We start from the raw sequence: 17,554 nt of genomic DNA, 5'->3' as shown, positions 1-17,554 counted from the left end.
AAAAGGAGGGTTCGCTGGAATATTCAGGAGGACGCCCAAAACAATTGAACAACAGGTACGACATTATCGGCACTGATAGGCATCAAATACATGTATTTATTATATTCTGTTTGGTAGTTTAAAGGGGACCTATCATGCAAAATGCACTTTTGTACGTCTTTTATACATGAATACGTGTCCCCGGTGTTCCAGGGAACTCACCAAGTGTCAGAAAACACAACCCTCTCTATTTTCCTCCATACCCAAATCTCTAAAAAAGGGGCTGCAACGGATCTGATCAAAACTGATCCAGATTTGAACACTGTCCTGACGTCAGGACGGTGTCGCTACGGCTATTGGGCCAACTCCACCAATCAGGAGGAGACAGCCACGGCCATTGCCGTTCGAAAACGCTGGAGACGCTGTAGTACATATGCCAGGCCTGTAGATGGTGCTGTTCTCACATAATCCCTTGCAAAAACAGAGCTAAAAAATGTCAAATTGAGCAAAATGAGGCATGGCTAAAATGCATGATCTGTTTGGTATTTTGAAGAAAAGAAAGTATAAATATGCCTTATATAGGTATGGTCCTACACTATATTATTCAAATATAGCATGATAGGTCCACTTTAATTATAAAGGATCTCAAATGTGTACTTAAATACAATACTTGGTTAAATGTACATTTTCTGGATATCTCTGTGTTCATCTGCAGGACAGTGAGGACTTGGAGGCACCGACAGGAGGCATCGGGCTGAGGCGCAGGAAAACCATCAAGAAGAAAAAAAGAGTGAGTTGTTGTTGTTGTTCAATTGTTCAGCAAAACAACAACGGAAATCTATTATTATTATTATTACATCCATACTGTAGATGTGACAGAAAGCCTCAGGAGCACCAGGAGTGTTAGCAGCTATTCTTCACTGTGGTTTAGATGTTATATCATGAAAGAGATTAGTTGTATCTTGCTCTTCCAGTTTGCTCGTAATTTTGATGTTGAAATGCATTTTCTCATTAATAAAACGTATTTTCTTTTCTTGTTCTGTTTCTCAGGTTGTCTCATTCAGAGTCAAGACAACTCGTCCCAAAATGTCAAAGTTTAATCAGGTATGTGTTCTAGTTATTCCTCAGTTATGACAATAGACTGTATGAAATAGGGCTGCACGATATATCGTGTCGTGACGATAATCGTGATATGCGCATCACAGGACGTGCAATATTCTTTTTTTTTTAAGGACGTGCGATATTAAGTAGGCAAATTAACTCAAACACATTATGTTACAATTATTTTGCTGCTTGCTACAAAAGGAAAACTTGCGCGGCTCTCATGTCAGGGGTACTTGAGTGAGAAACAGAGGGGATTATGGGAAACCACCAATCACTACCATTCTTGATCAGATCACAGCAGGATAACCGCGCTAGCTCAGCTTGTTGCTCTGATAACTTAAGATCCAGACGTCCGTGACTAAAATCCTTCATCCGGTTAAATATAGTTAAAAAAATACCAATTGTATAGCATTAAAGTTCAAGAAAGGATGGTTTGCGGACAAAAAAAACGGTCTTTTCTTCAATTCCTGTATTTTTTTCATATCGCAATATATATCGCAGGGGGAAGAAAATATTGCAATGTCAGTTTTTTCCAATATCGTGCAGCCCTTCTATGAAATATGGAATATTCACCAAAGACAGATCTGAAACTGTGCAATAAAGAAACATGTTGGAATTGTTTTCCATTTATTAATTTCTTTCTGACCATTTAAATTCTTGTTGAAGCTGTTTTTGATAACTTGCAAATGTTCCGTGGATCAGTCCATGAGGTCATTAGAAATGTTCCTGGGTTATTTTTGGCACAGACGTTTTTTTTTTTTAAATGAATTTGTGTTCAAGGTGACAGATTTTTACAGAGCTTTTCCTCCACAGGGTTCAGACAAGATGGCTGATATTCAGGAAGTTGTTGAGATGCAGGATCTGAACCCAGCACAGGTTAGCATGATGATATTATTAAAAAGATAAGAGTCTGTATGATGCTAACAGACAAACAGAGGGGATGTTGGAGAGACAGACAAACCCTATAAACTGAGTTTAGTGAAAGTGTTGTTGTGTTTGTTTTGTATAGGACAGCACTGTGGACGTGCAGAATGTGAAGATGGCAGCTTATCCCACTGGAGAACACCCTCTGGAAACTGAGCCGGTGTGTTTCAGAGTCTTTCTCTCCTTTTGGTTTGGTTTATTCAGTCTGGCCTTTTATTTAGCCTAACCTTTACTGCTTCCTACGTGTATAATTATGTATGGTGCCACAAATAGAGATCCACCGATACCAAATTCTGTGCAATGAAAAACTATCATCGGCACATGTGTACATTTTGACCGGCAAAAAAAAGTGCATCTGTGATTTGTTTTGTTGACAAATGTCTATTATTTCAGGAAAGTGATGAATTGACGCAATGGTGGAACACAGTAAAAGGTCAGTGTAATGTTTGTTCATTACTTTAGTTTCTGTTTGTTTTACGAATCAACAGGAGAAAAGCACTGATTCATGTATACACAAAAATAATGTCACTTTTATTATTAAGTCATTAAAAATACGATTAGAGAAATCAGCACAGAAAATCAGTAACAAAAAACAGTTTTGTATATTTTCTCCATGTACTAACTGATATTTCTCTGCTGTGGCTCACAGGTTGGGCAGAGTGGAACGAGAACTCTAACATACAGGAGCAAGATGAGGAAATGTAAGTAAATTTTTGGGACTTTAATACATTTTCATTCAAATTCATATCTATCACATCTATAGAAAGCACTGTCACTGTTGCCAGGAAGCTCAATGACTCATACAAGTCCAGAGACAGCTTGAACTAACTAAAAAAAGATGAATGAACCCGAACTAACCATCATGAACCCATCATCAATTGTCTGCTGCTTCTCCAGGTGCAGGTTGAGTTGATAAAAAAAAAAAAAGTTTAATGAGGAATTATTGTTATGCTCTGCTGGGTTAAAAGAAAGGGAATGATAATGAATGATTCTAGGCCACATTGTCCAGCTGGTTTACAGAATCAGAATCAGGTTTATTGCCAGGTAGGTTGACACGTAGGAGGAATTTGACTTGGTGTGGTGGTGCATACTTTAATTATTTTAGCTGGTATGATTATGAAATTGTTAATAAAGGGCTTTCTTTAGAAGTAGGGTTGAATGAATCATTATTGTCCAATATTTGTCAAAGTTTGGTGTAGTACATATTTATCTTTGACCACCTGCAAATTTCCCTTTGGACACCTTCACATAGGAAAATGCTATTTCTTAGACACAAAAGCTTCTAAATGTAACTAGTGCACCATACTTTTAGTTCAGGGGTGTCCAAACTGCAGTCCGGGGGGCAAATGCGACCCGCGGACCATTTTGAATCGGCCCTCAGCCAATTCAAAAAGTATAATGGAATTAGGGCTGCACGATTTGGGGAAATAATTGCGATTTTTCTGACAGATATTGCGATTTGATTTGCGATATTTGTTTTTAAGCGACCCAACGGAAGTTTATTGTAAAATGCGGCCATATCTCCGGCTAGGAAGGTCGTATCAACGTGCTCCCGTCTCTAGCACCCCCACAGCCCGAGCTACGAGTGAAAGAACTAAACTTACATGAAACTTCCGTTGGGTTGCTTTAAAGTCAAGCTTCAGTTTAAGATTCACCCTGTAATAGATAACATGTGATGGAGCATTACTAACCTGACTCAGATGGTTTCACCAAACCATCTAGGAAAGCTCCATTGGGAGCCATTTGGAAAAGTATTTCAAAAATACTTGGCAGGTGATTGGATCAATCTGTCTATCACCTTCTATCATGGGCCACTTCTGATTGGTTAACAATGACTGGTACATGTGGAGCACAGCACTTCTGATTGGTGTGGATGACTGACACACAAGAAGAACAAAAAAAAGAAATTGCAGGCTTTGCGATTTGATAATTGCATCATTTAAAATCGCGATTTCGATTTAAAATCGATTAATCGTTCAGCCCTAAATGGAATACGGCCCACAAATGAAACTTGTGCTTTTCTTATATTGTACTTCTTAAATATAAATGTAAAAATATATTACACAGTAGTATTCATGTGTTAATAAGCCCACTTTTTAAAAAGATTCAGTCAATTCAAGTTGGAAACATTTTCTAACAAATCTTAGTTGATAAGAAAAAGCCCATTCACTTTTTTACATAACCAGTTTGAAATAGACCCTTCATATTTCCCCTTATTATAATCACTCTGAGGCTTCTGTTTTAAGGGATGAGTTGCCAACAAGATAAATGAAACCCTCTGGAAAGCTGTGAGGCTGTTGTTTTTCTTAAAGCATATTCATGTATCAAGCCTAATTTACCTACATTGTGCTAACTTATAACTTAACTTACGAGGCAATATACCCCACCTCTATAAGTGGCCCAGCCCTTCGTATATTTTTCTGTATGTGGCCCTCGGTGAAAAAAGTTTGGACACCCCCCCTGTCTTAGACATACAAGCTTCTAAATGTACCTTCACCTAGTGCACCATACCTTTTGTTTCAACCCTCCCCCTCATGTCTCTGTGCAGGATGATGGAGCAGGCGGCTGATCGAGTCTACATGGCCGCCCGTCTGTTCGTGCGTCTTTTCAACAAGCGAGGGGCGTCCTTACAGCATCGAATCCTGGAGCTGATGGCTCTGGCCGACGCTGCGGACGAATTCCACAAGAAGACGGTGCAGGCTGCGGTGGGGGGGGGGTGTGGCCAGTGTGGCGGGCAGCATCGCAACGATCACTGGCCTCATTCTGGCACCTTTCACTATGGGCGCCTCTATTATCGTGACGGCGGTGGGGATCGCCGTGGCGACGGCCGGCAGCATCACCTCGGCAACAGCCAACATCACGGACACAGTTCACTCCAACATGGACCGGAAGAATCTGGAGAAAATGATCCAGGGATACCAGGAGGAGATAAAGGACATCAGGGAGTGCATGGAGTTCGTGCAGGTGAGGACATGTTTGAGATTTAGTGGTTTGTAAGTCCTTCAAAAACTGTCTTCTGGTGCAGCAAGGGTCATAGCACTGTCATATATCTCTGTAATGTGTATGTCTTTATGTAAAAAGACTCCCAAGTATCAACATCTATAAAAGCCTAAAACAAAATGTATATACAAGACTTTAAAGTGGACCTATCATGCTATATTTGAATAATATAGTGTAGGACCATACCTATATAAGGCATAGTTATACTTTGTTTTTTTCAAAATACCAAACAGATCATGCCTCATTTCGCTCAATTTGCCCTTTTTTAGCCCTGTTTTTGCAAGGGCAGATTCTGTGAGAACAGCACCACCTACAGGCCTGGCATATGTACTACAGCGTCTCCAGCTCTTTCGAACGGCAATGGCCGTGGCTGTCTCCTCCTGATTGATGGAGTTGGCCCAATAGCCATAGCGCCACCGTCCTGACGTCAGGACAGTGTTCAAATCTGGATCAGTTTTTATCAGATCCGTTGCAGCCCCTTTTTTTAGAGATTTGGGTATGGAGGAAAATAGAGAGGGTTGTGTTTTCTGACACTTGGTGAGTTCCCTGGAACACCGGGGACACATATTCATGTATAAAAGACGTACAAAAGAGCATTTTGCATGATAGGTCCCCTTTAAGTACTTGTGAGTTTAGCATGAGAAGAGTTTAAGGAGCGTTTTACCAAGAGGTGTGTTTGAGCTTTGTTAATTAACTACACATGAAGATAGTTTAGTTAGCCGGTAGATTTATTTCACATTACAATAGTTATGGAAATATATTAACTTAAAGATTAAAATGTAAGTGATGGTGGCTTTGTGTAGCAATACTGGTAACATACTGAAGAGGTTATCAACCAAATAAAGTGTTGTAGGTATAAGATTATTAGCCGTTGCCAACACTACATATGAGAGAAGAGACACACACTGTACGTTGTTTTGTCTAAGGATGTTTTCTCCGGATCACATGCACTATTTTCCCCAGAAATTCAAGCCAAAATCTGGTTCTTTCATTCAGGATAAATACTTTTGTCATCCTGTAGTTTTTTAGTACATCATTAACTCTTTCACGTTACTATTATAGATTTAATCCAACCAAATTCTCCTTTGTTGAAGTCATATATTAGGAATCAGCTGTTTACCTGCAGGTCTTTCTTCCATGTTAAAATGTGATATTATTGACGACATTATTGTTTTCCAAAATATTACAGCATAATCTCACAAATATAAAAGAATAACACCAGATACTTGAAATGAGAGTAACTTTAACCCTAGTTTTGTTTTTTTGAATGTATTTATGGTGAATTCTAAGAAAAAAGTGGTGAAATGCCAGATACGAACCATTTTTACTGAAACAAAACACAAGTCTCACAAGAAGTGTCTAAATGAGCCCTGAGCGAAAACATGCTTACACACTTAGCACAGAACTCACGGTATTAATACTTTATTACTTATCTGATCTGCACAAACAAGATATCAGCTAGCAAGCTAAGATTCCACAGATTCTAGATATATAAGTATCATCACTGAGCGATCAAAACTCGCGGTATGGGAAGCGAACCCAGACATCACACGACGTAGCTTTAGGTAGCAAAAACGGCACATTTCTTACCTTTGCTGTTATTCTGATCAAAAGTTGTGTTCAATGGCATTAAAACGATAAGAATGCTGCTGAAGGTTAATCCATGTGTCTGTGTCACTTTGAAATGATTGCTGATAATCCATCATCATTCAAGGGTGGTTTTCACTATAAGTAATGTTTTATCTTTGGACGGACACTATAATTTACATTTGTTTACTATGCTCAATCTGAATTTACTTTAAAATTAAAAAAATCTATATTGATTCTGACTTTTCTACATCCAACTCACAGGTTTATCATTACTTTGAGAAAAAAGATTATTAATTTACCCCTTTTTAGAAGTGAAGATACAGTCATTTGTTCTGGGAATGTCATTTTCGAGCCTGAGACCTGGAAAACAGGCTTGGGGCTTAAAGGTGGGGTAGGTCATTTTGGAGAAACCAGCTCGAGTGCGCTAAGATTTGAAAATACACAGCCGGAAAAAATCTGCCACTTCCTTACAGAGCCCCTCCTCCAACACACACGAACGTGCACATGACCAATGAGGGCACGAGATAAGTTTGTGCAAAGTTGACAGGCAGGTAGGCCATCCAGTTATTTTAGCCGGGCCGGCTCAGATGATTGGTCCTGCTTTTTACAGCGCCACGGCTTCCACAGATGACATTTTTTCATGGATTTTTTGTCAAAGCACTTAAGATATTCATTGCTATCGGGATGTTAAGAGCATTCCATGGAATATAACAAAAAGTGTATCTCGAGCCGGTTTCTCAAACTTACCTACCCCACCTTTAACAGGTTACAATTTATTTTTTTAATAATATATTTTCTGACACGGTTCTCACTTTCCTTTCTTGTCTGTGTCCCTTCGTAGGCCGGTATGGCCACCCTGCAGGAGTGGGACTTTGAGAAATACTCACAGAGTGCTGCGAAGAAGGCGATGAACCACAACCTGAAGCACGTGATGAAGGAGGGCGGCCGTGCAGGAAAAGCCCTGATGATCAACACGGATAAACTCATCAGCACCGTGCAGATTCTGGGAGTGGCAGGCGGAGCCGCTAAAGCTGCGCAGGCCATCAGCGTCACCACGGGCGTCATGTCGGGTCTCTTCCTCGCTCTGGACGTCTTCTTCCTCGCCAAAGACTCTCACGAGCTCCGCAAGGGCGCCAAAACTAAATTTGCCACCAAAATCAGGGACGTGTGCAAAGAACTACAAGATGGCCTCCTGGATCTGAACAAGGTGAAGACTCAGCTGCAGAAAACCATGGACGGCATCGAGGTGGAGGAGTTCGAGGAGATCGTGGAGGTGGAGGTAGAGGTGGACGACGATTTTGAGTCTGATCCCAAGAAGCTGGCGGAGCTGGAGCAGGAGCTGGACCTCATGGAGGAGAAGATGGACAAGAAGGTGGAGGAGCAGAAGAAGATTAAAGAGGTGGTGAAGGAAAGTGTGAACAAGGAGAAAAAGGAGGAGAAGAGTGTGAGCGAAAAAGGAGAGGGACTTAAGAACAAAGAGGAAATAGAGGAGGAAATGAGAAAAAGGGATGCCATGACGGAGAAGGAGAGGAAGAAGGGAAAAGGTGGCGGAGAAAGCAAGATGGAGAAGATTTCTGCCGAGGCAAAAGAGCAGAAACTGGAGAGTGTCAAAGCAACTAAAGAGGAGGTTTTAAAAGAACAATCACAGAAAGGAAAGAAGAAAGAGAAAGAAGCGGAGAACCGAATCACAGCCGGTAAAGAAAAGCACGAGAGCAAGCGGGATCAGACCAAAGAGGACAAAAGTGCAAATAAAAAGACGGAGGAGAAGGAGAAAAATAAAGCTGGAAAAGAACAGGAGGAGATAAAGAGCAGATCAGGTGATTCCAAATACTCTGAGAGAGAGAGTCAAAGGAGCAGCAGAGAGGACGAACGAGAGACGAAGCATGAAGGGAGATCGCTGAATCAAGAGCAAGAGGGGGAGAGTGGGAGGCACAGCAGCGACAAAGATCGATCCCACAGGAGCAAACACGAAACTTTAGATATCGATAAGGAGAGGAAACCGAGCGAGAGGTCGGAGAGCTGGAGGAGGAGGGAGGAGGAGAGAGGAGGGAAGGACTGGAGGGCTAAGGCGGCAAAAGGGAGAGAAGGAGGCGAGTCTGAGAGAGGGACGAGAAGGGAGGAACATGGAAACCTGAGGAAGGAGTCGCATAGAAGTCAGGAAGGGTCGTCGAGGAGGGAGGAAGGGAGCAGCAGGGAGGAGAGGAGAGGAGGGAAGGAGACTCCTCACGATGAGAGGGGGGAGGAGAAACAAGTGAGGAGGTTTGAGAGAGCAGGAGGTGAGGAGGAGGGGGAGGGGGGGAAGGGAACGAGGAGAGAGGAGGGAGAGAAGAGAGGGAGTGAGAGAGCGAGAGGGCACAGAGGGTCCAGACCTCGATCCAAGGTGATGCTGGAGGACGGCCTCAATATCTAAATAGTTTACCTGTGGCATTTATTTTATATTAATACGCACATTATCATATAAAACCATTTGTGCCAAAATATTAGTTTAGTATGTTAATGGGAATTCTAAATGTGTTCCTGTTAGACTTAAGTGTTGAAATGTTAAACATGTATAGTTTCTGATATGCAGCGATCTTCTCTTCATGCTGTGTATTTGGCTGCATCTGTCAGGCACATGAGACTGCAGTTTTTACATCAAACATCATGACATCTATAAAAACAACTGATGTTCCAGATGACTAGATATAATATAACAAAGGTTTCAGTCATGGGATCAAGTGTTTAAAGGTTACGTTTGGTAAAGTCCAATTTGAAATGAGACAAAGACAAGTTTTCCTGCCAAAAAGTGAAGCAAGTCGATGAATCATGGAGTCATGCTGGCTCAGATATCAAGCTTCAGGTTTGTAAGAAGTTTTACAGGAAAGAAATGGAAATACTGATCTGTGTATGTGTATTGGATTTCTCTCTCTCAAGTTCCCCGTTAATATTGCAGGAGAACATGGTGTCATTTATTTGTAAAACCTCGACCAGTTATTTCAAATGTAAGACCATATTCTTCTCAGAAAACCACTTAGGAATAAAGCTGATTGAATTAATAAAAATCACATTGCACGTTGAAATGTTGTAAGCGTCCTAAAGGAAAGCCAACATTAGCTTCAGCTGAACATGCAGCTTGTCTCAAAGTACATTTGGGCATGTCAACATGAATGTGATAAACACATGTACAGTGTTAAGGTCGACTGGGACAAAAGTCTGATCCCATCATTTAATCACTGGAAATGTAGTGAACTGTTCTGGGTTCACTTGAACACCAATTCATCAAACGTTTGGGTTTAGCTTCTGTAAAGAAAGTGAAGACCCTGTGTGTAGAAATGTTACGTGATTATGACCGCTTTACTTTTGAATTTTCTGATATTGTGCTGAGAGAAAACTTCAGGGCCAAAAAGCTGCATTTATGGATGTTACCACTACATTTTCAAACATTGTACAGTAGGAGTTCTACTTCCTCTTCCATTTTTTTACTACCTAAAGCTGAGGCTCGTTTTATAAAAAATACTTTTTGCCATGGCATCCGGAAAAGAAATGCAACATCTGACCTCGCTGCCAATTATGTCAGATACCGTACAGTGGAGATGCTGCTACTATTATGATAATGACTTCTTTATCGATGTTGTGAGACACATTTATATTTAAGTCTTCAACGTGTGTTTCTGAAACACGGTGTCTGTTCATTTCTTTAGTTCTGGTGCTTCAGGGATAACTTTTTTAGGACTCTTTAAGTCTATAATGTGCCTTTTTTGTGGGTTTTTTAACAGGAGAAACACAGGAATTATGTCAAACTGTTGTTAAATGTTCCTGGGTGTCAAATCATTTTTTGTCTTTTTTTAAATCCAGTTAAGAAAATGTTGACCGATGCACTTTAACCTGACTCCTTCATGTGAGGTTTGCTGTATTTCATGTCACTTCTTGATGTATTTCTGTGTGTCTGTATTCATCAGCGGTGTCTTCTGTCGTCTCGTATTTGTATATTATCACTGTATGTATTTTATATGGGTAAATATTCTCTATGGTGTTGGTTTCTTACAGAACAAATAAATTATTAGACGTATTGGATTGTGAAACTGAACGACACTTTTATTTCCTCATTCCTTCACACGACTGACAAGACGTTTTTTTATCTGATGACACATTTACACAAACCTTTTAATAATAAGTCAACAATTTCACAAACAAAGGGACCGATGCTAATTTATCTTGGAAGAAAAAATACAAATGAAGTAAAAACAAATAAAAAAGACTGGATTTTGGACATTTAAACATTGAAGAGATTCATTGAAGGTGTCCTGTGGTGCTGTGGGTAACAGTCACCACTGGGCGGGACAGAGAGCTGAAGCTCAGAGTTAAACAAATACATTGTGTGTGTATTTCTTTTTCTAAACTCTACCTAATGGATTTATATAGACTATATAGAAATATTACAGTATGATGAGTAGTTTTTTTTACATTTTCCGATAAAACTACAGTATTGAAAACACTTGTGCTCTTAAACAAATGTATTTTTACATCAAGGAATTGCTGCTTATTACAGTAAAGCTACAAAAATAAAAATCTACAAATAGCTCAATAAAAACTAGTGCGTTCATTTCTCTTATTAAAGGTAGGGTAGGTACGTTTGAGAAACCGGCTCGAGATACACTTTTTGTTATATTCCATGGAATGCTCTTAACATCCCGATAGCAATGAATATCTTAAGTGCTTTGACAAAAAATCCATTAAAAAATGTCATCTGTGGAAGCCGTAGTACTGTAAAAAGCACGACCAATCATTTGAGCCGGCTGCGTTTGTGTGTGTTGGAGGAAGGGCTCTGTAAGGAAGTGGCAGATTTTCTTCGGTTGTGTATTTTAAAATTCTAGCGCACTCGAGCTGGTTTCTCAAACTTATCTACCCTACCTTTAAGATAAGATAAGAAGTACTTTATTGATCCCAAGTTGGGAAATGTTTGTTTTGCAGCAGCATAAAAAGGCATGGCATTGTACATGTGTAGTGATCACTAATTAACGGGGTTACATAATTCAATCAAGGAACTACAGGTTGGGGGTATTGTTTCCGCACGGACACATATGTTGACGGTACCTCCGGGGTATATACTGTGTCCTCCCTTTCGCTTTCTCTTGTCTTCCTGGGCTGCGACCCAACAACATGTCTATTTCTGTCGCTCATTAAAGTACCCATTTGCACCTTCGATGCACCGCCTCCGACTCCTATCTCTCGGCACTACATTGGTGACCCCGACATAAGTCTCGCGAAGGATCCGAGACTGAATCGAACACGGCAAAAAACATACTGTTTTTCTCTAAATGCCGGAGATTTTTGGAGACGTCCGTGGCTGCCATGTGCACACAGACTGAGGCTCGGTGCGCCCCACGGAATGGCTGAGGACGTCGCCCGCCATTCCCGCTTCGTCTCGGCACTGGAAGGCAGCAAGCCTTCCTACTACGAGGAGACGATGCACGACCTGCTAGGTATGGAGGAACCCGACTTCTACCTCGTGGAGCTGTTTCTTCGGGACATGCGGCCAGGCTGCGCTAGCTAACACTGCTAGTGTTGGGCCCCGCGCTTTGGCCGAAGAAGCTAGCCGGTTCTTCCTGGCCGCCCGGCGATTTACCCCTGAGGTGCTTGCCACTACACGCTGCAGCACCTTCCCTGGTGGGGGCACGCCGCCTGGCAGAGGCTCCGGGGCCGCCGCCGCCGCCGACAGCGACTAACGGCCGTCGAGAACGGCTAGCCACGACAGCTAACGGCTAGCAGCTGACGGCTAACGACAGCTAGCCACGACAGCTGGCGGCTAGCAGAGCAGCTAGCGGCTATCGACATCCGACTGTTTTTTTTTTGTGGTGCCGGAGAGGAGGTTCGATCAAGTCTGGTCGGCCTCGTGTGGATCCTTTCGCTATTTCGCCCACCTGTTTTTGATCGTGGACAGGACGACCCTTTTGAGTTTTTTTCTGGTGCTTGAGAGGAGGTTCGACCATGGCCTCTTCCCTCGCCTCGGCGGTTTCGGACGTCGCCCATGCCTTCATCGGCCCGTGGGTGGCGCGCTTCGGGACCCTGCCTGGCCTCGCCTCTAACCGCGGCTCACGGTTCGCCTCAACGGCGGCTTCGGACGGCGCCCCGTCTGGCCTCTCCCCTGTCCACGGCTCCCTCCTCCCGGGGACACGGCTCCTTCCTCCCGAGGACTTCGTGCCCGCCGCCGCTGTGCCTTCGCCTGCGGCCGGGCAGCGCTCCTCCCTGCTGGGGACCACCGGGATGTTCACGCCCGTCCCCGCGTCGCATCGCAGCGACCCTGCTTTCTGCAGCCCCCTGACGACGGCCCGTTCCGGCCCACCCCCCAGTGGGGATGCCCTCGCCCTCGTTGGGGCCCCTACCCTCTCCTGCGGCCCCCTTCCGACGGCCCGTTCCGTGGCCCGGCCCTCTTCTGCGGCCCCGCCCTCCTCGGCCCCTGTGGTGCTTCCTCCCGGACGCGAGGATTGTGTCCATGGTTGAATTCTGGGGGGGCTTGTGTAGTGATCACTAATTAACGGGGTTACATAATTCAATCAAGGAACTACAGGTTGGGGGTATTGTTTCCGCACGGACACATATGTTGACGGTACCTCCGGGGTATATACTGTGTCCTCCTCCCTTTCGCTTTCTCTTGTCTTCCTGGGCTGCGACCCAACAACATGTCTATTTCTGTCGCTCATTAAAGTACCCATTTGCACCTTCGATGCACCGCCTCCGACTCCTATCTCTCGGCACTACACAATACAATTAAAAGACAATAAGTAAACACATAAAAATGTCAACATCTCAATAGCAATAAAATAGCAATACAAAAAAGTAGAATATATACATGTTGAATTACAAATTTACCGTGACATTACAAATTTAAAGGATGTTCACTCCCATGTGTAATAAATCTCATTACAATACGTTTCCTCAAAGAAGAATTCCTGACTCCTTAACAGCAAAATAGGTTAAAAGTCAATGAACAGAAAAGTAGCAAAGGAACAGAATCAACGTGTACTGTGTTTGAGTGGTGGCTGTGTTTAACTAAGGAGGTGCTGATACAACCATATAACTAACATTTACAGCAATCTGACACCCTCATCAGCACCCCCCACCTCCCCTCCTGGCTACCCCCCCTTCACCTCACAGCCCCTGTCCCACTTCTCCCCTGTGACCCCCATGCAACTGTCCCACTTCATGACTGGAATTAACTCCACCTGCACACTTGACCCAATGCCATCCAAATGTGTTAAAGAGAGCCTCACTGCCATCTCCCAACTCATCGCCACCATCATGAACTCCTCCCTCAGATCTGGATCAGTTCCCCCCTCTCTCAAATGCCTCATTCACACCAACGGTGTTTCAGGGCCGGTGCGGAGCTGGAGCTTGAAAAGCACCGGGTTTTCCTGTTCACACCGCAGCGGAGCAGCCTCTTAGCTCCGGAATCCGGTTAGTTTCAAGCACCAAAAAATTGTCCGGCTAGAGCAAAAAAAGCCTGCGTTTTATCCAGTTTGTACACAACGATGGAGGAACTTAACAAGCAGCAGTGGTCCACTGAAGAGACCAGCTACCTACTGGTCTTCCATTTCGTTTCGACAGAGCAAAACCAAAACGAGTAGCGCTTCAACACAATCGGCCATTGTTGTTGTTGTCGGTGTGAGCTGTCAGGGGTGTCCGCGCGGTTTGGCTTTATGAAGCAGGCACGCAAACGGTCACAAAACGACAGACTTTGGGTTTAATGAAACACAAATGAATACAAATATGCATGTATACTTTATGTTAAAAACAGTGTGTCGTTTTTAGGGCTGTCAAGTTAACGCGTTAATAACGCGTTAACGCAAAAAAAAAATTAACGCCACTAATTATTTTAACGCGATTAACGCATGTGTATTTTTTGTCCTCGGCCGCCGTAGTTTCAGAGCGCATCGAGTGTAAAATACCATCGACAAACTGATGCTGACAGCCTCGCTCCTGCCGCCCGCTTGTGGCAGACCACACTTCCACGCTCACTGGCAGGCCCGGACTGGCCATCGGGAGGACCGGGAGGGCGTGTGTATGTGTGGCGCGACTCGCGCGAGCGAGGCACACCTTTAGTGTTGATGTTGTTGTTAGCATCTGGTGCTAGCTAGCTGCGCTAACGGATATAAGGAGTTGTTTCAATGACATTTCGCCGACAACTGCGCCGAGCACTTGACTTTATGCAGGTAGCCAGACAGTGGGACATTGTACGAAAAGTCAGCACAGTCAGCACGGATAGTACGCGCAACATGATTGCAGCGTCCAGGCAGCTCCCATTCGAGCATATATGCCTTGAGCTGCACATAGCTCCAACGATCCATCACAGTGTCTCCACATTCACACACACACACACACACACACACACACACACACACACACACACACACACACACACACACACACACACACACACACACACACACACACACACACACACACACACACACACACACACACACACAGTATTATTGTATGAGAGGTTCCAGGTTGAATTGAGGCGAATATTTGTAATGTTCAGGTTGTTGTGTTTAATATTCATGAGAATATTTGTCATTATTCAAATGATAATAAACAAACATATAAAGCATATTTGTCCACTCATATGTTGATAAGAGTATTAAAAACTTGAAAAATATCCCTCTAAGGTACATTTAGAACAGATAAAAAATGTGCGATTAATTTGCGATTAATCGCGATTAACTATGGACAATCATGCGATTAAATATTTTAATCGACTGACAGCCCTAGTCGTTTTATAGAGCTCTTTTTAATGGTGAATTGGTTCACAGGACAAAAGTGTTTCAATCTAACGGCTGTTTAATATCTCATTTGAATGGAACAAAAACATTTCAAACTTTATTTAAAGACTCAAATCAAAAAGTATTTCGCTAAACAAACATTTAAAAATCAGATCAGATATTCTGATGATGTTGAATAAGTCTCTCGACCAGATTGTGTAACATTTCAAATTAAAAAAAGGGATAGGCAGTCTCTGGAATATTTTCCATTAGCTCAGTTCATATCTTACTTCATAGTCATCTCACAGAATGAGGAACTCTTTTAGTTTACAGTAATAAGGCAGAGAAAGAATGTTCTGAATAACAAAGTAGGACAGACTCTATTGTCTGTGTGTTTATGTGTGATCAGTGTCCTCTGCTCTGAAACTGAGCTGCATATATAGGTCTGTAGGTCATGTACTCTTTCATAGAGGAATGGCAAACATCTGCAGATAAAATATTTTAAGACACTTTTATTTGCTTAAAGATATCAAAGTCAAGAAGCCAAACTGCTTAAAGAGGCCCTACTATGCTTTTGGTGGGTTTTCCCCTGTAGTGTGTTATATAGGTTTTTTAGCATGGTCTACAAAGACTACATTGGACTCCTTTGTTTACTTCAGTGACATCCCTATGTAACACTCGCTCCAATTTATTATACGTGATAGGCTAAGGGGGGCGGGACATCTCTAAGCGGTTGACCAATCACAACAGAGCCGGCCAGCTAACCAATCAGAGCAGACTGGGCTCTGGTTTCAGACAGAGGGTGAAAAGAGGTGCTGCAGCACAGGCAGTATGAGACAAATAAAGAGCTTTTTTAGAACATTAAAGCATGGAGACATGTCCCAGTAGAGAGACAACATACTGATATACACCTGGACATCAGCAGGAGAGGACTCTTTAAAGTAGAGACACTACATACTGATATACACCTGGACATCAGCAGGAGAGGACTCTTTAAAGTAGAGACACTACATACTGATATACACCTGAACATCAGCAGGAGAGGACTCTTTAAAGTAGAGACATTACATACTGATATACACCTGGACATCAGCAGGAGAGGACTCTTTAAAGTAGAGACACTACATACTGATATACACCTGGACATCAGCAGGAGAGGACTCTTTAAAGTAGAGACACTACATACTGATATACACCTGAACATCAGCAGGAGAGGACTCTTTAAAGTAGAGACATTACATACTGATATACACCTGGACATCAGCAGGAGAGGACTCTTTAAAGTAGAGACACTACATACTGATATACACCTGAAGATCAGCAGGAGAGGACTCTTTAAAGTAGAGACACTACATACTGATATACACCTGAACATCAGCAGGAGAGGACTCTTTAAAGTAGAGACACTACATACTGATATACACCTGAACATCAGCAGGAGAGGACTCTTTAAAGTAGAGACACTACATACTGATATACACCTGGACATCAGCAGGAGAGGACTCTTTAAAGTAGAGACACTACATACTGATATACACCTGGACATCAGCAGGAGAGGACTCTTTAAAGTAGAGACACTACATACTGATATACACCTGAACATCAGCAGGAGAGGACTCTTTAAAGTAGAGACACTACATACTGATATACACCTGAACATCAGCAGGAGAGGACTCTTTAAAGTAGAGACATTACATACTGATATACACCTGAACATCAGCAGGAGAGGACTCTTTAAAGTAGAGACACTACATACTGATATACACCTGAACATCAGCAGGAGAGGACTCTTTAAAGTAGAGACACTACATACTGATATACACCTGGACATCAGCAGGAGAGGACTCTTTAAAGTAGAGACACTACATACTGATATACACCTGAACATCAGCAGGAGAGGACTCTTTAAAGTAGAGACACTACATACTGATATACACCTGAACATCAGCAGGAGAGGACTCTTTAAAGTAGAGACATTACATACTGATATACACCTGAACATCAGCAGGAGAGGACTCTTTAAAGTAGAGACATTACATACTGATATACACCTGAACATCAGCAGGAGAGGACTCTTTAAAGTAGAGACACTACATACTGATATACAGTACACCTGAACATCAGCAGGAGAGGACTCTTTAAAGTAGAGACACTACATACTGATATACACCTGAACATAAGAAGAATATGTCCTCTTTAACATTTGAAAGTGGAAG

General features: G+C 42.6%; 2 protein-coding genes across 2 annotated transcripts in view; both read left to right on the top strand.

The window, feature by feature from the left end:
• The window catches only part of LOC117500103, a 22,241-nt gene extending 21,317 nt beyond the window's left edge, over positions 1 to 924 (top strand). Inside the window, exons 47-49 of the mRNA XM_034152803.1 lie at positions 1 to 55; positions 695 to 769; positions 859 to 924. The exon at positions 1 to 55 is cut by the window's left edge and continues 5 nt beyond it. Of these exons, the coding sequence (XP_034008694.1) occupies positions 1 to 55; positions 695 to 769; positions 859 to 924 (196 nt within the window). The remainder of the gene's footprint in view (positions 56 to 694; positions 770 to 858) is intronic.
• si:rp71-1g18.13 (uncharacterized protein LOC560271 homolog) overlaps positions 1 to 12,130 on the top strand; it is a 13,182-nt gene extending 1,052 nt beyond the window's left edge. Inside the window, 11 exon segments of the mRNA XM_034152802.1 lie at positions 1 to 55; positions 695 to 769; positions 1,030 to 1,083; positions 1,897 to 1,959; positions 2,093 to 2,167; positions 2,401 to 2,440; positions 2,657 to 2,708; positions 4,556 to 4,715; positions 4,717 to 4,971; positions 7,439 to 8,856; positions 11,941 to 12,130. The exon segment at positions 1 to 55 is cut by the window's left edge and continues 2 nt beyond it. Of these exon segments, the coding sequence (XP_034008693.1) occupies positions 1,066 to 1,083; positions 1,897 to 1,959; positions 2,093 to 2,167; positions 2,401 to 2,440; positions 2,657 to 2,708; positions 4,556 to 4,715; positions 4,717 to 4,971; positions 7,439 to 8,856; positions 11,941 to 12,130 (2,271 nt within the window). The 5' untranslated portion in view covers positions 1 to 55; positions 695 to 769; positions 1,030 to 1,065.
• The last annotated feature ends 5,424 nt before the right edge of the window (positions 12,131 to 17,554 follow it).

The sequence above is a fragment of the Trematomus bernacchii genome, unplaced genomic scaffold, assembly GCF_902827165.1.
Source record: "Trematomus bernacchii unplaced genomic scaffold, fTreBer1.1, whole genome shotgun sequence".
Taxonomy (NCBI): domain Eukaryota; kingdom Metazoa; phylum Chordata; class Actinopteri; order Perciformes; family Nototheniidae; genus Trematomus; species Trematomus bernacchii.
Note: the sequence above shows the minus strand (reverse complement) of the source record. Positions and strands in the feature narration are given on the sequence as shown.